Below are 21,611 nucleotides of genomic sequence, written 5' to 3'. Positions count from 1 at the left end.
AGTGTCACTTGTTGCCCTTAGTAGAGTGCGGTGGCATCACAGCACCCAGCAACCTCAAACTCATGGGCTCAAGTGATTCCTTTGTCTCAGCCTCCTAAGTAGCTAGGACTGCAGACACTGCCACAATGCCCTGCTATTTTTAGAGACAGGGTCTTGCTCTTGTTCAGGCTGGTCTGGAACCTGTGAGTTCAGGCAATCTACCCTCCTCGGCCTCCCAGAGTGTTAGGATTATAGGCGTGAACCACCACACCTGGCCCCAGTGACTTTTTTTCTTTTTGGAGATGGAGTCTCATTACATTACCCTCGGTAGAGTGCTATGGTGTCACAGCTCATGGCAACCTCTAACTCTTGGGCTTAAGCCAGTGGTTCTCAACCTTCCTTAATGCTGTGACACTTTAATACAGTTCCTCATGTTGTGGTGACCCCCAACCGTAAACTTATTTTCATTGTTACTTCCTAACCGTAATTTTGCTACTGTTATGAATAGTAATGTAAATATCCAGATATGCAGGATGTATTTAGGCAACCCCTGTGAAAGTGTCATTCGACCCCCAAAGGGGTCACCACCCACAGGTTGAGAACTGCTGGCTTAAGCGATTCTCTTGCCTCAGCCTCCCAAGTAGCTGGGACTACAGGCACCTGCCACAACACCCGGCTATTTTTTGTTGCAGTTGTTGTTGTTTAGCTGGTCCAGGCCGGGGGCGGGGTTTGAACCCACCACCCTCGGTGTATGTGGCTGGCACCCTAACCACTGTGCCACAGGCACCGAACCTGATTTTCTCTTTTTTTTAATGTAGGCACGTGGTTATTAGACACACTTGTGGTGATACTTTGATGATTTACTTTTGCGTTAGCCAGGTAGCTAAAGGCATCGCCTACTTCAGATCACTCTAAAATTTTAGATTGTTTATGTACATACACAAATAAATAAGTAAATTAAATTAAATTTTAGATTGAGGCTTTTTTTTTTTTTTTAAAGACAGAGTCTCACTTGGTCACCCTTGGTAGAGTACCTTGGCATTTTAGCTCACAACAACCTCAAACTTTTGGGTTTGAGTGATCCTCTTGCCTCAGCCTCCCAAGTAGCTGGGACTACAGGTGCCTGCCACATTGCCCCAGCTATTTTAAAGAGATGGGGGTCGGGGTTGGGGTGGTGTCTCACTCTGGCTCAGGCTGGTCTCAAACCTGTGAGCTCAGGCGATCCACCCACCTCGGCCTCCCAAGTGCTGGCATTACAGCCGTGAGCCACTGTGCCCGGTTTAGATTGAGATTTTTTAGGCCACAGAGGGAGTGTAAATTCAGGGTAAAACCCCATGTGAAAGGGGGGCACTCGACAGGCAAAGATCTCACAGACCACCAAGGCTTGTACGAAAGGCTTTTTTATTGGCGAGGGAGGGATGCTGCAGAGCAGGACCAAGGAGGACAGGGAAAGGGGTGGGAGAGACGGAGAGAGATGAGGGGAGGGGAGAAGAAGGGAGGGGAGGCGTGGGGGGGGAGGGGAGGAGAGGAGAGGAAGGAGGAGGAGGAGGAGAGGAGAGGAGAAACTCTTGGGCATAAGTGATTCTCTTGCCTCAGTCTCCTGAGTAGCTGGGACTACAGGTGCCCGTCACAGCGCCCAAGCCTGTTTTTTTGAGACAGTTCCAAGCTGTCACCCTGGATAGAGTGCTTGTCGTTACAGCTCACGGCAACCTCAAACTCTTGGCTTAAGCAATTCTCTTGCCTCAGCCTCCCAAGTAGCTGGGACTACAGGCACTGGCCACAACACCTGGCTATTGTTTTTGTTTTTGCAGTTGTCATTGTTGTTTTAGCTGGCCCAGGCCGTGTTCAAACCCACCAGCCCTGGTGCACACGGCTAGCACACTAATCATTGAGCTATGGTTGTAGTTGTCACTGTTGTTTGGTAGGCCCAGGCTGGATTTGAACCCATCAGCTCTGGTGTATGTGGCTGGCGCCTTAGCTGCTTGAGCTACAGGTGCCAAGCCAAGCCTTTGCCTTTTATTTTACAAGTTCAGTTATTCTGTACTTAGTAGGTTTCTCCAGATAGTCTGATTTACAACAGAATTTACCAGATTATTTTTATTACTGCTTTTTATTCATTAATAATTTAAAGTTTTCCAGGTGGCGCCTGTGGCTCAGTGGGTAGGGTGCTGGTCCCATATACTGAGGGTGGCAGGTTCAAACCCAGCCCTGGCCAAACTGCAACAAAAAATAGCTGGGCGTTGTGGCGGGCACCTGTAGTCCCAGCTACTTGGGAGGCCGAGGCAAGAGAATCAACCAAGCCCAAGAGCTGGAGGTTGCTGTGAGCTGTGACGCCACAGCACTCTACCAAGGGTCCTTACTGAGATAATATTTAGATCCAGCCTCAAAAGTATTACTGTCATCTAAATCTATTCTTTTCAAGCCAATGCACTTAGGATCATAAATGATCTTATGTATTAACTGTATCCTATTAAGAATGGAATAAATTAATAGTATTTAAAAATACAGGCTGGGTATGAGCTACCTGTAATCCCAGCATTTTAGGAGGCTGAGGCAGGAGGATCTCTTGAAGCCAGGAGTTCAAGACTGCCTGGGCAACATAGCAAGACGCCATCTCTACAAAAAATTGAAAATCAGTTGGGCATGGTGGTGCAAGCCTATGGTCATGGGTACCCAGGAGGCTTAGCAGGGAGTATCACTTGAGCCCAGGAGTTCAAGGATACAGTGAACTATGATCAGGCCACTGCATTCAAGTCTGGGTTACAGAGTAAGACCCTGTCTCTAAAAAAATAAAAATGAAGAATATGAATTATATTTCTTTAAGGGAGTTAACGACACTGAAGAATATTATTTAAAGGTTTTATCTCTCTGGTTCTATTTAGTAACGTGTCTAAACACTTGGGTACTTTTTTCAGGTTGTTGTGGTTACCATGTAATTACTCCAACCAGAGCATTCGTAGGCATCCAGTGGCTTACAGAAAATAATGCCTACTTGTATAAACACTGATGGTTATGGCTTAATTGGTAGGTTTACTGTCATTAGAATTTTATGCATTTCTAAATGTTTGTTTAGTTAACCATTTTTTTGTAATTAAGCTTAGAATTTGTGTGTCAAATAACACACTCCCTATTTTGAACATAACATAGTGTATAAGTGCTTCCAAAAATGTTTATGTCTTGCTGATTATTTAATTGAAGAATGTTATATTGGTGGCACCTGTAGCTCAGTGGGCAGGGGGCCGGCCACATACACCCAGGCTGGTGGGTTCAAACCTGGCCTAGACCAGCTAAAACAACAATGACAACTGCATCAAAAAGCCGGGCTTGGCTTGGCACCTGTGGCTCAAGGAGCTAAGGCGCCAGTCATATACACCTGAGCTGGTGGGTTCAAATCCAGCCTCGGCCCACCAAGCAACAATGATGATGGCTGCAACCAAAAAATAGCCTGGCGTTGTGGCGGGTGCCTGTAGTCCCAGCTACTTGAGAGGCTAGGCAGGGGAATCACTTGAGACCAGGAATTGGAAGTTGCTGTGAGCTGTAATGCCACCGCATTCTACCCAGGGCGACAGCTTAAGGCTGTGTCTCAAAAAAAAAAAAAAAAAATAGCTGAGCTTGTGGCGGGCGCCTATAGTCCCAGCTATTTGGGAGGCTGAGGAAAGAGAATCACTTAAGCCAGCGGTTCTCAACCTGTGAGTTGCGACCCCATTATAACAATGAAAATACATCATGGCATTAGGAAGGTTGAGAACCACTGAAGCCCAAGAGCTTGAGGTTGCTGTGAGTTGTGACGCCATGACACTCTACCCAGGGCGACAGCTTGAGACTGTCTCAAAAAAAAAGTTATGCTTTGCAGAGCTTTTATTTACTTAATGAATTAGGATTTTAAGTGTAAAAATAGAGAATATGATTAACTATGAGAAGCCATAAAAGAAATGCTATAAAACATTAAGAGATCTGTCAGAGACCAAAGATAAATTACCCAGGGACAAAACAAAGATTGCACGTGAAAAAGGAAAAAAAAAAAGAAAAGATACAAGTGTGAAAAAGAAATTGCTGTGGTGCTTATCTGATAGAAGCATAGAATGGAAATAATCAACAGATTTTACTGCATTTTGAAGACCTTAGTATTGGAGATATTTGTTATTCCAAGTATATTTGTTATCCAGTTCACTGCAGTGAGCTGGATACTTCTCATTTATGCATAGTTCTTTTTTTTTTTTGGCCGGGGCAGGGTTTGAACCCGCCACCTCCGGTATATAGGACCAGTGCCCTACTCCTTGAGCCACAGGCGCCGCCCATGCATAGTTCTTATTTGAAATAATATAAATATACCTGTCATATTTGGAAAAAGACTTCTGTACATTTGCCCTTATTAATGACTACCTGTAAGTCACACATCAGTGAAACTAATGAAAAGTAGCAGTTCCATTAGTAAAAGTCAGTACACTTGCAGTCCTTTTGGGAATAATGAAAAACTACACTGCTCACAAGTGTGGCCATATTAGTTGGTACTAGCATATGGCAATGTTTCTTGATCTTGGATGCATAAATATGTGCTCAGTGTTTAAATTTTTTTTTAATTTTAGTGATCCTTTAAAATGATACAACATTTTATAGATAATTTCTGTTTTATGGTGATAATTGAAAGATTTTTATTTAGGAGAAGTTGTGTTTGTTTTTTTAAATGTGGTAAAATAAACATAAGATTTACCATTTTAAACATTTTTAGGTATTCAATTCAGTGGCACTAAGTACATTCCCAAAAATGGTGTAACCATCAGCTCTTTTTCATCATCCCAAATAGAAACTTGGTACCCAGGAAACAGTAAGTTCCCGTTCCCACCTCTTCGCCAGCCTCTGGCAACCACCGTTCTACTTTCGGTCTCTCTGAATTTGACTATTCTAGGCGAGGTGCGCCTGTAATCCTAGCACTCTGGGAAGAGGAGGCAGGTGGGTTGCTTGAGCTCACCAGTTCTAGACCAGCCTGAGCAAAAGCAAGACCCTTTCTCTTCTAAAAATAGAAAAACTGGGCAGCGCCCATAGCTCAGTGGGTAGGGTGCTGGCCATACACACCCAGGCTGGCCAGTTCAAACTCAGCCCAGGCCAGCTAAACAACAATGACAACTACAACAACAACAAAAAAATAGCCGGGTGTGTGGTGGTGCCTGTAGTCCCAGCTACTTGGGAGGCTGAGGCAAGAGAATCCCTTAAGCCCAGGAGTTGGAGGTTGCTGTGAGCTCTGACACTACGGCACTCTACCGAGAGCAACAACTTGAGACTCTGTCTCAAACAAACAAACAAAACAAGGCTCAATGCCTGTGGCTCAATCGGCTAAGGCGCCAGCCACATACACCTGAGCTGGCAGGTTCAGATCTAGCCTGGGCCCACCAAACAATGACAGCTGTAACCAAAAATAGCCAGGCATTGTGATGGGCACCTGTAGTCCCAGCTACTTGGGAGGCAGAAGCAAGAGACTCGCTTGAGCCCAGGAGTTGGAGGTTGCTGTGAGCTGTGATGGTATAGCACTCTACCCAGGGTGACAGCTTCAGGCTCTGTCTCAAAGGGAAAGAAACCGAGGCAAGAGGATCTTGTGAGCCCAAGTTGGAGGTCGCTGTGAGCTATGACACCATGGCACTTCACCGAGGGCAACAGCTTGAGACTCTGTCATGAAACAAAAATTGACTATTCTAGGTAACTCTCATGTACGTGGAATCATGTAATTGTCATTTTGTGTCTGGCTTATGTTAATTAACATGATGTCAAAGTTCATCTTGGAGCATGTATCAGAGCCTAATTTTTTTTTTTTTTTTTTTTTGGAGGGGGGAATCAATTTATTTATACTGTGTGAAGAAGCAAAATTTAACACACTTGCACCCACCCACGTCTACAGGACATGGCCCAGAGACATTGCAGTGAAACACAGTTGTGCTACATCCCAGGAAACATGGCATGTCTTTAAAAATTACTCCCTTCCAATGTATTTGAAATGTTCTAAAGAACAGAGGATAATTCTCTAAGAACTAATCGCAAGTGACAAGATCTAGTTTATAAACTCTGCTAGAAGCTTACTAGTTCTTTTCAGAGGCTGATACGTTTGCTGAAAGTTAGGCACCAATGAGAAGGATAGTAGTCACTGGTCTGGAGAGGTAGTTGTCAAAGAATCTTGCATTCCACAAGGGGGACGCGGGGGTAGGCTGCTGGCCCCATGCATAGGTAGATGTCTACCCTTAGACTGAGACTACTACCCCCTTTGCAATTATCCTCTGTGTGAGAGGAAAACAGTAAAGTTTATGAAAGAATGCTGGTTTCAGCCTTGGAGCACCCGCCTTGCCATTAATCCAATCTACAATTGGGTCAAACAGTGTAAATGCCCCGTGTCTGTTTCCTTATCTATATTGTTCAATAAGCTTCTTCTAGCTTTGAAGTGAAAACTTCCTCATGGTTTCTTTTGTTTCATGTAGAGTGGCCATTTGTACACTTACGTATTTTTTTTTTTTTTTTCTGCATAGAGTCTCGCTCTGTCATCCTGGCTAGAGTGCCCTGGCATCTTCATAACTCACAGCAGCCTCAAACTCTTGGTTTCAAGCTATCCTCCTGCCTCAGCCTCTCAAGTGGCTAGGACTACAGGCATGTGCCACCATGTCTGGCTCATCTTTCTATTTTCAGTAGAGATGGGGTCTTGCTCTTGCTCAGGTTGGTCTTGAACTCCTCAGCTCAAGTGGTCCACCCACCTTCACCTTCCTGAGTGCTGGGATTATCATTGTGAGCCACTGCACATTATTAAAGGACTGTGCAGTCCACTGCATCACAGATCTTGATCCCCAAGTTGTCTTCCTTTGGATTTTCCATTTATCAAAGCTAACTTTTCACTTTTCAATAAGTGAGACTCTGCTCACTAAGGGAAATGCAAAAATTGTCAGAACTATCTTCCCTCTATGAACCAAGAGAGTCCATTTTATCTCTTCGAACTGTAAAATCAGAGCCTAATTTTTTATGGCTAATTAATATTCCATAGCATGTGTACATCACATTTCGTGTATTCATTCATGTATTCATAGATTCTTCTACTTTGGGACTATTGTGAATAATGCGTCTATGTATGCCAATGAACAAACAAGTATCTGAGTACCAGTTTTCAATTACTTTGAGTATATGTCCACAGTTGCTGAGTTATATGGTAATTCATTGTTTAATGAATTGCTAAACTGTTTTACACGGCAGCTGTACTATTTTACATTCCCACTATGGTCCAGTAGGTGCTTACAAGCATCAGGGCTTCCTATTTTTCCAGATCCTCATTACGTTTTTATTTTTGATACCTGGTTTTGCTGTATAGCTCCAGCTGGTGTGCAGTGTCACGGTCACAACTCACGGCAGCCTTAAACTCTTAGGCTCAAGGATCCTCCTGCCTCAGTCTCCCTACAGGAGCACCCCACCACATCTGGGTAATTTTTTTTGTTTGTTTTTTGGTAGAGACAAGGTCTTGCTGTATTGCACAGTCTGATCTCAAACTCCTATCCTCAAGTGATCCTCCCATCTCAGCCTCCCAAAGTGCTGGGATTATAGGCATGAACCACCGTGCCTGCCTTGTAACTTGTGATTTCTTTTTTTCTTTTTTCTTTTTTGCTGGGGCTGGGTTTGAACCCACCACCCTTGGTATATGGGGCCAGCGACCTACTCACTGAGCCACAGGCACCGCCCAACTGAGAAGTATGTTATGGGAAAACTTTACTAAGTGTATAACTGTGCATAAGTTTATATACACACATAATGTGGTTCTATACAAATAAATCTGCATTAGTCCCATTATTTTCTGTCTTCTAGAATCATGCTCTCCAAACTTTTTGGTCACATTTTCTTTTTTTTTTTTTTGTGGTTTTTGGCCAGGGCTGGGCTTGAACCTGCCACCTCTGGCATATGGGGCTGGCGCCCTACCCCCTTGAGCCACAGGCGCCGCCCCTTGGTCACATTTTCTTATTGGCAAAAAATTTTGAGCTATACTCCTATTATATGTATATTTATTTATATATATGTATTCATTTATTCATATATACTCATACATACTTATTCGTATACATTATAAGACATTAACAAAAACTTAGATTTATAGAAGACAGGGTAAGCAAATTAAGAGAAGACATTCTAACACTTTTCCTCTACCCCAGAAGGTTATCACGTGCCTCAGAAGTAATTCATCTTTCAGACCTTGTTCTAGACAGAGATGTCCAACCTATTTTTTCTGTGCCACACATCAGAAGAATAAGAGTTGCCTTGGGTTGCAATTGGTTAGACGATTGCTCATAATAAGTGTAAAATACTTCATACCAAATGTCACTGTATTATTTGTAAGGATAAAGAGGAGTTTATTTACCAGAACTATTCTTGGAGAATATAGTATATACATTGGGAAAAAGAAAAATACGTAAGATTTCTGGGGTGCTAACGAGGGACATGCTGGGATAGTTGGTTGCTAAACTCTTCAAAAGAGAATGTTTTTGGCTCGGCGCCTGTGGCTCAAGCCGCTAAGGCACCATCCACATAGACCTGAGCTGGCGGGTTCGAATTCAGCCTGGGCCCGCCAAACAACAATGACACCTGCAACCAAAAAATAGCTGGGCATTGTGGCAGGCGCCTGTAATCCCAGCTACTTGGGAGGCAGAGTCAGGAGAATCACTTGAGCCCAGGAGTTGGAGGTTGCTGTGAGCTATGATGCCACGGTACTCTACCCAGGGTGACAGCTTGAGGCTCTGTCTCAAAAAAAAAAAAAAAACAAAGAGAGAGAGAATGTTTTCCTGAATGGTATCTGTGTATTTTCCTATAATACTTAGGAGTGGTAGCTCTTCTTTACATCAGTATTAAAGAGATATTTTAGTACTATCAAAGTAAAGTTGATAGGTACCCCAGTTTTTGTGAGTGGTCGTATAGAAGTCAATGCTAAATCTGCTTAATTCCAAAGCCAGTACTCTTGGCTATGTACCTTGCTCCCTTGAGCAGGTGACTGAAATGCAGACAGACAGGAAGATGTAGACAGAGGTGGGAAAGAATTGTGAATGGTGATTCTAAAAATTGTGCTGCTGGTAGTTGTCTCACGGGAGTATCTTGTAGTAACTTTAATGTTGTATTCAACTTCTTATCAGAACCACACATTTTTCAGGAAAATGGGATAAGAATGAATGGATAGATCTCCCCTGTCTAAAGACCTCTACCACTGTATGTTTGTTATCCTCAGGAAATTACTACAATCAAGGAGAGATTCGTAAGAAAGAACTTTTGCAGAGCTGTGATGTTTTGGGGATTCCATCCTCCAGTGTAATGATTATTGACAACAGGTAATTTATCTTCAATGCTGTAGAAATTCTCTGGCAATAAATACGCAGTGGTTCATTCAAAAGACACAAAAAACTCTTGTGGGTGGATTAGAACATCTTATTTGAAGTCTTCTTACAATACTTCGCATTTGTTTTTAAATGATAACGTAGTCGGGCACTGTGGCTCATGCCTGTAATCCCAGCACTTGGGAGGCTGAGATGGGTAGATCACCTGAGTTCACAGGTTCAAGACCACCCTGAGCCAGAGTGAGACACCCCTTCCCCCACCCCCGACTCTGTCTCTAAGAAGTAGCCTGGCATTGGGCAGCACCTGTGGCTCAGTGGGTAGGGGGCTGGCCCCATATACCGAGGGTGGCAGGTTCAAACCTGGCCTCAGCCAAACTCAACAAAAAAATAGCCAGGCATTGTGATGAGCTCCTGTAGTCCCAGCTACTTGGGAGGCTGAGGCAAGAGAATTGCCTAAGCCCAAGAGCTGGAGGTTTCTGTGAGCTGTGATGCCACAGTACTCTACCGAGGGCAACAACGTGAAACTCTGTCTCTAAAAAAATAAATAAATAAAAAAGAAAATGGACATTTTTCACATAGCTACAATGCCATTATCATCACACCCAGCAAAACGAACAATAACAGTAATACTCTGGTGTTCTTCCACACCCAGTCCATATTGAAATTTCTCCAAGTAACTCAGAAGTGTCTTTTTACAGTTGGTTTATTCAAATCAGGATCTAAAGAAAGTCCATACATTATAATTGGTTAATATTCTGCATTTAATTTCCTTTCCCTCATTCATCAATGGATTTGTTGAAGAAATGGAATTAGTTGTTCATATTCTACATTCTGAATTTCTCTGTTTCCTCAGGGTATTGTCTAAGTTGTTTTTCTATCCTCCGTATTTTTTACACATTGAAAATATGGATTTAGGTCTAACTTTTGAAGGCAAGAATACTTCATGGGCTGTGCTATGTACTTTGCATCAACTCAGGAGATAGGTGGTGTCTGATTATCTGACCTATAGTGATTCTAGAATTGATCAGTGTGTTTAGACTGCAGTGGCTGTTCCCTTAATTTAAAATCTCCCATGAGGCAGTGCCCATAGCTCCGTAGGTAGGGTGTCGGCCGCATACACCAAGGCTGGCGGGTTTGAACCCATTCCGGGCCTACCAAACAACGATATCTGCAACCAAAAATTCAATGGGCGTTGTGGCGGGCGCCTGCAGTCCCAGCTTCTCAGGAGGCTGAGGCAAGAGAATCACTTGAGCCCAAGAGTTGGAGGTTGCTGTCAGCTATGACGCCATGGCACTCTCCCAAGGGTGACAAAATGAAACTCTGTCTCCAAAAAATAAAAAAATAAAAAAAATAGAAAGAGGCACTTGTTTATACTTTGAAATATTGTCAGGGTCTGAGCATCCTATGGCTTCCACAATGCATTCTTTCACAATGTCCACATCACCGGATGGCTTCCCTTTTTCCCTGAGTATTTTCCCTGAGTTCACAGGTTCAAGACCAGCCTGAGCTTCTTTGTAAGTTGCTTCAGGGGCATTATTTCCAGGTCTTATTGCTGCTTGAAAGAATTGTCTTTATTTTTGCTTTTCATCTTTTAATTCTTTACAATATAACCTTTCACATCTCTCCCTCTAAAATATTTGTGGTACTTACGATGTCATAATGCTGATGAACATTGAATTTGTTTATTTGTTTTTTTTTTTTTTTGAGACAGAGTCTTACTCTGTGGCCCTGGGTAGTGCCATGGCATCATTATAGCTCACAGCAACATCAAACTCTTAGGCTCAAGAGATCCTCTTGCCTCAGTTTTTCTTTTCTTCTCTCTTTTTTTTTTTTTTAAAGGCAGAGTCTCACTTTCTGGCCCCTAGTAGAGTGCCGTGAATTCTTAATTATAATTTTGGAAAAATGAACCAGCTGGTTTCATAGCATAGTGGCAAGGTAGAGTGTTATGATCCAGGTTCAAATCCCAGGCAGGGAAGTTAGGGTTAGGGTTAGGGGTGGGGTTAGGGTTAGGCATGGGGTTATAGGTAGGGTTAAAAAAAAAAAAAAGGCGTGGGTGGTGCCTGTGGCTCAAAGGAGTAGGGCGCCGGCCCCATATGCCAGGGGTGGCGGGTTCAAACCCAGCCCTGGCAAAAAACTGCAAAAACTGCAAAAAAAAAAAAAAAGGCATGCAGGCTAACCTGGTTGGTGCTTGAACCTTGGCCGAGGTGGCAGGTCCCTCTATGTGCTTTCAGCAGCGACATGGAGCTGGAGGACTTGGGGATCTGAGAGAAATGTAATGTATTTGGATGCATCTCCTCAGGAGAGTGGCCCACACAGCTACATTTATCACACGTGATCACTCTGGGACTTGGGGATACAGCTCTGAGGTTAGGAGAGTGCTGATTTTGTGACCAGTGACAGGAGTTCAGTTTCAACATTCAAAATGCATGCAAGGGAATGGGTGTTGTAAATTATGTTTTTACTGGAGACAATTTGAAGAAATCTTGGAATTGGACACAGGAGGTATGTCACTATAGGAAAATGTGAATGGTAAAATTTTCAGCCCTTTGTTGTTGTTTTTGAGACAGAGTCTGAAGCTGTGCCATGGCCATTGTAGTTCACAGCAACCTCCAACTCAGGCTCAAGCGATCCTCTTGCCTCAGTTTTTCTATTTTTAGCAGAGACAGGGTCTCGCTTTTGCTCAGGCTGGTCTCAAACTCATGAGCTCAAGCAGTCCACCTGCCTTAGTCTCCCAGAGTGCTGGGATTACAGGCATGAGCTACCTCGCCCAGTTAGTCCTTTGTTTAAACACTTCATGGGAAGATAGTGTGGCGTGTGACACTTAGTGGGGAATTGGTAAATGCTGCTCAATTAAGCCAAAAGCTCTTTTTTTATTGAGACACAGTTTCAGTTTGCTGCACCTGTTAGAGTGCTGTGGCCTCATAGCTCACAGCAACCTCAAACTCTTGGGCTCAAGTTATCTTCCTATCTCAGCCTCCTGAGTGGCTGGGACTACAGGTGTCTGCCTCAACACCTGGATAGATTTTTAGTGAGGAGGTCTTACTCTTGCTCAGGCTGGTCTCAAACTCCTGAGCTTAAGCAATCCACCTGTGTTGGCCTCCCAGAGTCCTGGGATTACAGGTGTGAGCCACTGTGCCCAGCCCAAGGCAAAAGCTTCTGTGACATGGTGTTGATCTATCAAAAAGTTCTGATAGTGAAATGATTACCCAGTTACTAGCATATACCCCCTCCTCTGGAACAAAATGACACTTTAGACTGGGTCGTAAGTACTAAAAGCTCAATGAAGGAAGCACCCACTGCATACTCCCTGCTTACCTTGCACAGAAATATTATTCATGCCATACTAGATCCTTATGGAAATCGTCCTCTAGGCATTGGTTGGTTGTCTCATTCTGGTACCTGATGCAAATGAGAAAGAGAAAATAAACATTATAAACAGAAGGGTGGGTGGTGTCTTCAGAATCCTGTAGCTTCTTACCTATTGGTGAAAATATCTTGCCTGGAGAAACTGTGGAAATTTCTAGACACAATGTTGGAACTCTTGATATTGTTTTAATGTCTGAAGGAAACCCAGTGGCTTTTTGAATCTTTGAATTTGTTTATTTTGTGAGACCAGGTAGTATGTTTGAAGACCAAATGACTTACTCAGTAAGATATCATGTGGTCAGCGGCTAGTGATGGAAGTGCCTGGGGCTGCAGATTTGGGTAGCTGTTCCAGAATCTGCTACACCCACTGCTCTTCATTATGCAGGAAAGTGGACTTCCATATGTGGAGGTGCTGTGTAAAAACCAATACACAGGAAGGACTGTTATTCAGCCAAACTTGAGATTAAGACAATTTGGTGTCGTAAAAAGATTTGGAGTATTCTCAGACAACTTTAAAGACAAAAGAATTGTTCTTGTGGGGTCCTCAAACTTTTTAAACAGGGGGCCAGTTCACTGTCCCTCACACTGTTGGAGGGCCAGACTATAGTTTAAAAAAAAACTATGAGACTGGTGCCTGTGGCTCAGTGAGCAGGGCGCCGGCCCCATATACCGAGGGTGGTGGGTTCAAACCCGGCCCTGGCCAAACTGCAACAAAAAAATAGCCGGGCGTTGTGGCGGGCGCCTGTAGTCCCAGCTACTCGGGAGGCTGAGGCAAGAGAATCACCTAGGCCCAGGAGTTGGAGGTTGCTGTGAGCTGTGTGACGCCATGGCACTCTACGGAGGGCAATAAAGTGAAACTCTTTGTCTCTACAAAAAAAAAAAAAAAACTATGAAAAAATTCCTATGCACACTGCACATATCTTATTTTGAAGTCAAAAAACAAAACAGAAACAAATACAATCACACTGCCTCATGTGGCCCGTGGGCCGTAGTTTGAGGACCCTTGATTATGGTTCAGTTGTCAGAGGCAATTCCCGCTCACCTATAATAAAATTGCTCAAAGAATCTGGTGCAAGAGATACATATTCAAGTAGCCTCACCACCAATTATATATGCATGATTCATGGGAATAAACATTCCCACCAAAGAAGAGCTTATTGCCAATAAACCAGAATTCGATCATCCTTTTTTTTTTGAGACAGAGTCTCAGTATGTTGCCCTCAGTAGAGTGCTGTGGCATTACAGCTCACAGCAACCTCAAACTCTGGGGCTTAAGCGATTCTCTTGCCTCAGCCTCACAAATAACTGGGGCTACAGGCGCCCGCCACAGCACCCGGCTATTTTTTTGTTGCAGTCGTTTAGCTGGCCCGGGCCAGGTTCAAACCCGCCACCTCTGTGTATGTGGCTGGTGCTGTAACCAGTGCTACCGGCACCAAGCCAGAATTTGATCGTTTTGCAGCAAACAGTGTGCTTCTGTCAGCAGAAGGACTGATTTCATCTATACAAAAAGGGATAAAATTTTAAAAACAGAAAATGGAAAAGCAAGATACTTGATTCAAGAAAATGGAAATGGTCTGGAATTTTTTGAAAAGAATGGTCATTGTACAGCTTGTCTTACTGGAAAATACCCTATAGAACTGGAATGGAAGTTGGTGAGGGTGGATATATAAAGTTGGTCAAGAAGTTATAATTGAGCAGTCAAAGACCAAAATAAAATCATTCCAAGATGCAACACGAAAGGAAAACAGACTCCAGGTTCTGTGTGGGCAACATCGGTTTTTATTTCCACCCCGGTGAGGGCAAGCTGAGTTCGAGAAGGAAATCAGTCCGTGGGTGGGGGTTGGCACATCCCCTTTCCAGGGAGGGACATCCGTCAGAAGGATGGGGGTTGGTACTGTTCAGGCGGGTCCTTCCATTTGACTCTATCAATAATGGTTATACCGTATCTGTGTCTGTTACTCTGTCGGTATAATATAAAATGCCACATGCTTATGTTTTACCTTTATTTATTTATTTATTTATTTTTTTGGAGACCGTCTCACTTTATCACCCCCAGTAGAGTGTGTGGTGTCATAGTTCACAGCAACCTCAAACTTTTGAGCTTAAGCTATTCTCTTGCCTCAGCCTCCTAAGTAGCTGGGACTGCAGGCGCCCACCACAATGCCTGGCTATTTTTTAGAGATGAGGTTTTGCTCTTGCTCTTGCTCAGGCTGGTCTTGAACTCATGAGCTCAAGCAATCAACCTGCCTCAGCCTCCCAAGTGCTGGGATTATAGGCATCAACCACCAAGCCAGGCTTTAATTTTTTTTTTTTTTGTTTGTTTGTTTGTTTTGAGACGGTCTCACTTATCACCTGGGTAGAGGGCTGTGGCATCATAGATCACAGCAACCTCACACTCTTGGGTTCAAGCGATCCTCTTTCCTCAGCCTCCCAAGTACCTGGACTACAAGCACCCAACCACAATACCCAGCTACTTTTTCTATTTTTAGTACAGACAGGGTCTCACTCTTGTTCAGCCTGGTCTCCAACTTCTCAGCTCAAGCCATCAACCCACCTAGGCCTCTCAGAGTGCTCAGATTACAGGTGTGAGCCACAGCACCCGGCCCTTAAGCCAATTTTTCCTAGGACATGGTAAGCTTTCCAGCTTCTGGATCAGGTTTGTTTTTTATTTTATTTTATTTTATTTTTGAGACAGAGCCTCAAGCTGTCACCCTGAGTAGAGTGCTGTGGCATCACAGCTCACAGCAACCTCCAACTTCTGGGCTCAAGTGATTCTCCTGCCTCCGCCTCCCAAGTAGCTGGGGGTACAGGCACCCTCCACAATGCCCGGCTATTTTTTGCTTGCAGCCCTCATTGTTGTTTGGCGGGCCCAGGCTAGATTCGAACCCGCCAGCTCAGGTGTATGTGGCTGGCACCTTAGCCGCTTGAGCCACAGGTGCTGAGCCTGGTTTATTTTTTTTTATTTTTTATTTTTTTGTGGTTTTTGGCCGGGGCTGGGTTTGAACCCAGTATATGGGACCTCCAGTATATGGGACCGGCGCCTTACTCCTTGAGCCACAGGCACCGCCCCGAGCCTGGTTTATTTTTTTCTGTTCCATTTGCTTTGTCCTTTTCTGCAGAAAGATCAATTATGCGTATGTTGGATCTTCTTTGTCTTCTATGATTATCATGTCTTCTATAATCCATGTATCATTGTTCTTTTCAATTTTGAGATTTCTTCAAATTTTTCCATCATGTCTCTCACTTTAATAGTCCGATTTTTTTTGTCCTTTCCTATTTGCCAAACTGTACTAATTTCCTTCTTTATGCAAAAATCTCTTCTTAGAAGCCTTACAGTTTTTCTTTAAGACTTCTTCTTGGTTTTTGTTTTGTTTAATTTGTGTTTGTTTGTTTTAGATATCACGCTGGGAGTAATTCTTGTCACCTATCGGTTGGTTGCTTTTAGATCGTTTCTCATGTTGAATGAGGTCAGCTATCTACTGAGGAATAGTAGGATATGGGTATTGAGCTAAGGCAATCTGAAGCTTCTGCGGAACCCCTTTGTCTTCAGTGTTAATTTATCAAATGGATAATACCTAAATGGAGGCACCTATATTTGTGGTATATTCTCTTATTTACCTCTTGGTACTCTTGTGGGGAAAAGAGTCTCAATGTCGGTACTAGAAATAGTTAATGACATGCTTTTCCTTTAAAATATGTATCCCCTTGACCATGACTTCTCTCTAAATCTCATGGTGCCAAAGATCACTGGATGCCACAGCGTATTCATTCTACATAGCTAATACATTAAGAGAAGTAATTTGAAATTTTAAAAAATCTTTAAAAAAGAGAAGTAAAGAACAAACCTTGTCTAAACCTTTTGTCTCCAGTGAATGAAATCAGTGCACTTGGTGGCCTTCTTTATCCTTTCTTTCACTTCCACAATACTTTAGCCATGTAATTTGGCCAAAAATAAGAAGTCGGAAAGAATTGTGTGTTTAAAGTAGTTTATAGTATGGAAAGATGATGAATGCCACAGCAAAAATATGTTATAATTTTTATGAAATAAAAGCTTACTATCTTTAAAAAAATTGCCAGATGCCCCTAAGGATGGTGAGTTTCAATTTTGAGGGACTTCCAGCTCCTGTTCAAAGTCCAAGGTACAGTGTGTGTAGAATGGCCACACACCTGCTCTTTCTGTGGCAGAGTTCACAGTAACAGACATATCTCATGTTTTGTGGCTTTCATCAGTGGTTGTTTTCTTGCTTCATCAAATTTTGATGCTATTTAATTTTTTTATTTATATCATTATTTTCAGTGGAGCTTAAGGAAAGAGAATGAAATGAAAATGTCCCTGTCATCATAATTAGAAATCCTTATTTCCCTTTAGACAGAGTACTACGGGAAGTGGAAGGATGGATGGGAGAAAGATGAGATGAAAGAAAAGAAAGAAAGTAAAGTATGATGGAAAGAGCTCTTGTCCGGGAATGCGCCTTCAGGTGTGGCTCTGCTATAAACCAGCTGGGTGGACTCCGGCAAATGCTTTCCCCTCTCTGGGCTCATGTGTAAAATGGCTGAATGAGATGGGGACTTTACCTAAAGCTACTGAGACAAGGGTCCTGGGAGTTCTTCAGGGTCAGAATAGGACCTTTGGGTGTGGTTGTTCCATAAATTGAGGTTCACGTGTTCTGCTCATTAACATGTCTGATATTTTCAAACACTTCCCATTTTTCCCAAGGACTTTTACATTTATTGACCTTATCCGCATTAGAAGTGAACGTTGTGACAAGCTGGAGCCCTCTCAGATAGCCAGATAGAAATATAAAGAAAACTCAGAAGTAGACCTTTTTTTTTTTTTATATATAATTCTACATATAATTCCATTCATCTGAAATGTCCAAAACAGGTAAATCCATGGAGACCGGATTAGTAGTTGCCAAGGACTGGGGAATGGAGAATAACTGATAAAAGGTACAATATTTCTTTTCTTTTTTTTTTTTTTTTAGCTTTTGTACCATTTTCTTAGTTATTTTGCTAAGACCTTTACATTCCACATTTACTAGGATTTACATATACCCTTGTAAGATGCACCGCAGGTGTAATCCCATCAATCCCCCTCCTTCCCCCTCCCCTCCCTTTCCCCTTTCTCCCTAGAAGTAGACCTTTTTTATCAACCAAAATAAGTTCAGGCAGCTCACCTTTGCCTCTACAAAAATTGTACTAGAGACCAAAAACTCTGTGTGTGAGGCAATAAATTCCCCATAATGCAAGTTAGTGTCCAGAAGAAAGGTTCTTGGGTTAGTCTTTCAGATCATTTCCCTGTAACACCAGGTTCCCAGAAGTAATTCTTAGTCATTCATAAGATGTTCCAGAGAACCCTTGGGATAGGGAAAATGCAGCTGTTTGTGTGTTGTAAGTAAAGATGCCGTGCTGCTACATCTACTAATTGGATAAAATTGTCATGGTTACATAGGCCTTTCCTCAGGGCTGAGACACAGCTTAACAGGCTAGATTTTGTAATGCAAGGATTGGAGGCTTTATCCTTTTTTGTTATTTCTTTGTTTTTTTAAATAATACACGCTACTCTCAAACATATGGTCAATTGATGTTCAATAGTGGAGCTGAGACAATTCAATGGGAAAAGAATATTCTTTTCAACAAACAGAGCTGGGACAGCTAGATATCCACAAAGTTGGACTCCTTCTTCATACCACACATAAAAATTATCTCAAAAAAACCTAAATGGGGTGGTGCCTGTGGCTCAAGGAGTAGGGCGCCGGTCCCATATGCCAGAGGTGGCGGGTTCAAACCCAGCCCCGGCCAAAAAAAAAAAAAAACACCTAAATGTAAGAAATAAAATTATAAAACTCCTAAAAGAAAATAGAGAAATAAATCTTCCTGACCTTGGATTTGGCAATAATTTCTCAGATACGACAGCAAAAGCAAAATCAACAAAAGAAAAAATAGATAAATTGGACTTCATCAAAATTAAAAACTTTTGTCATCCAGGTGGCGCCTGTGGCTCAGTGAGTAGGGTACCAGCCCCATATGCCGAGGGTGGTGGGTTCGGACCCAGCCTCGGCCAAACTGCAACAGAAAAATAGCCGGGCGTTGTGGCGTGCGCCTGTAGTCCCAGCTGCTCGGGAGGCTGAGGCCAAGAGTTAGAGGTTGCTGTGAGCCGTGTGACGCCACGGCACTCTACCCGAGGGCGGTACAGTGAGACTCTGTCTCTACAAAAAAAAAATAAATAAAAACTTTTGTCATCCAAGGACAGTCAAGAGATGAAAAGATAACCCACAGAATGAGAGAGAGTATCTGTAAATCACATATCTGATAAGGCCTTGATATTCAGAATATATAAAGAACTCTTACAACAGAAAGATAATCCAATCTTGTGCAGCGCCTGTGGCTCAGTGAGTAGGGCGCCAGCCCCATGTACTGAGGGTGACGGGTTTGAACTTGGCCCTGGCCGAACTGCAACAGAAAAATAGCCAGGTGTTGTGGCAGGCGCCTATAGTCCCAGTTACTTGGGAGGCTGAGGCAAGAGAATCACCTGGGCCCAGGAGTTGGAGGTGGCTGTGAGCTATGCTGTCACAGTACTCAGGGTGATAAAGTGAGACTCTGTCTCTAAAAAAGAAAGAAAAGAAATGTCCAGAAGAAGCAAATCCATAAAGGCAGAGAATAGGTAATGATTTCCAGAACCTGTGTTCTTTTTGAAATAGAAAGTGCATCAGGACACTCTTAAGATTCCAAAGTAAGGTGAATTTATTGAATGGGCAAGATTATATAAAAGATTAGAAAGCAAATTAAAATTACACAGAAGAATAGAAAATAAATATAAGTTTAGTGAGGGAGAGGAAGTTTATCAGGCTTTCCAACTACCATGAAGTCTGTTCACAAGCCAGTAAAGTGTTACAGAGGCGGCGCCTGTGGCTCAGTGAGTAGGGCGCTGGCACCATATACCAAGGGTGGCTGGTTTGAACCCGGCCCCGCCAAACTGCAACAGAAAAATAGCTAGCCCTGGTGGCAGGCACCTGTAGTCGCAGCTACTCGGGAGGCTGAGGCAAGAGAATCATCTAAGCCCAAGAGCTGGAGGTTGCTGTGAGCTGTGATGCTATAGCACTCTACCAAGGGTGACAAAGTGAGACTATCTCTAAAAAAAAGAAAGAAAGAAGGAAAAGTGTTACATACACCTATCATACACTCACACATCTGGGAACACCTACATCTGGGCTCACAAGCTGGGAGGTCCCAATAACAGCCAACCAGAGTCCCAACTGAATAGGTCTCAGCCAGTGGGTCCACTCCATGTGTGTGACTTCAAGTCTCTGCTCCGGGGGCTTCCCTCTTTTATTGCTCAAAAGAATCCCTTCTGGGAAACTAGCCAAGTCTCCCTGAAGGGAATAAAAAACACCTTCCAGACACCCAGATCGTCAAGGACACTTGTTTAAGAGACCTTGGCTTTTTTTTTTTTTATATCACTTTTTTTTATCACTTTATCACCTTCGTAGAATGCCATGGTGTCACAGCTCACAGTACTCTCCAACTCCTGGGCTTAGGCGATTCTCTTGCCTCAGCCTCCTGAGTAGCTGGGACTACAGGCACCCGCCACAATGCCCAGCTATTTTTTTTGCTTTTGTTGCAGTTTGGCTGGGGCGGGTTTGAACCCGCCACCCTCGTTATATAGAGTGGGTGCCCTACCCACTGAGCCACAAGTGCCGCCCAAGAGACCTTGGCTTTCATCCTGAGAACAGCAAGAGGTGCCAAGTTCAACCAGTGAACAAAGATGAAGTTGGTCATGCTAAGTTTGGTCAACTTTCCTTATTTTACCTATAGCCTGGGAGAAGGGGAAATTGGGAGAGACTCCTACTGAGGTTTATTTAATGGTAAAACTGTTGTTTGGGGCTGATGAAAATGTTGTAGTTATGGCTGCACGGTATACTAAAAAAGAGAGAGAGAACCCAACACATTGAATAGTACCTTTAAATGGATGAATTGAATGATGTGTGAATTATATCACAGTAAAACTATTATGTAAAAAATGATAATACATGCTCATTGTAAAAACAGCGTGGAGCAATATCAAGCAAAAAAAATGAATGCCTCCTTTCATTATTTCCCTATCCGCTCCCTCAGAGAGAGCCATTGTTAATTAGTTGATGTGTTAACTTTCTATACCTTCCATACTTTACAAATACAGATTTACACAGATCATACTATTCCGTAATAAAAGTGCTTCCTGGCCTTAATAAAAGAATCATTAACCATCATGAAACAAATAAATCCCCACTGCCACTCACCATGGCCATACACAAATAATGGGAGCAATTCAATTATAAATTTATTATTTATTTATTTATTTATTTATTTTTGAGATTGAGGGATAAACTCATGGTAGCTACAGGTGAAGGCTGCAGACTACTGGACTCCAGCCACGCTGCCTCCTGACCCTTGTAACTGCAGCAACACTGCCAAGTTCCCAGCCTAAACCTTAAGTCACTGGCAGCTTCTACCTCCTCGTTCTCAGCTCCCTGTTCTGCCAAATCACAACCACCATGCTGGAGAGGCCAGCCTCAGATGAACACAGTCTACTAGCCACTACTGCAGGTGTTGGCCCTTGTGTGTGAAGCCATCCAGCACTCTCTCCAGATAAGCACCTGTCAGCTGAATACCACCGACTGACCTTGGTCTGTTCTCTGCGGGCCAGAAGAATCACACTGACCCACAAGATCATGAAACATAACAAGTGGTTTCAACTCACTAAGGTTTGGAATTTGTCAGGTAACAATAGATAACTAGACAATTCCCTCTTCTCAAAAGTGATTTAATGGTTGGGCAGCGCCTGTGGCTCAAAGGGCTAGGGCTCTGGTCCCATATGTCAGAGGTGGTGGGTTCAAACCCAGCCCTGGCCAAAAACCACAAAAAAAAAAAAAAAAAAAAAAAGTGATTTAA

The 21,611-nt window shown here is 43.1% G+C and overlaps 1 protein-coding gene and 1 pseudogene across 1 annotated transcript in view; both read left to right on the top strand.

Moving 5' to 3' along the window:
* PIGL (phosphatidylinositol glycan anchor biosynthesis class L) overlaps nt 1-21,611 on the top strand; it is a 79,935-nt gene that overhangs the window by 6,143 nt on the left and 52,181 nt on the right. Inside the window, exon 2 of the mRNA XM_053568633.1 lies at nt 9,209-9,308. Within this exon, the coding sequence (XP_053424608.1) occupies nt 9,209-9,308 (100 nt within the window). The remainder of the gene's footprint in view (nt 1-9,208; nt 9,309-21,611) is intronic.
* On the top strand, nt 11,553-17,819 carry LOC128570156 (amidophosphoribosyltransferase-like; annotated as a pseudogene).

The sequence above is a fragment of the Nycticebus coucang genome, chromosome 18, assembly GCF_027406575.1.
Source record: "Nycticebus coucang isolate mNycCou1 chromosome 18, mNycCou1.pri, whole genome shotgun sequence".
Taxonomy (NCBI): Eukaryota; Metazoa; Chordata; class Mammalia; order Primates; family Lorisidae; genus Nycticebus; species Nycticebus coucang.
Note: the sequence above shows the minus strand (reverse complement) of the source record. Positions and strands in the feature narration are given on the sequence as shown.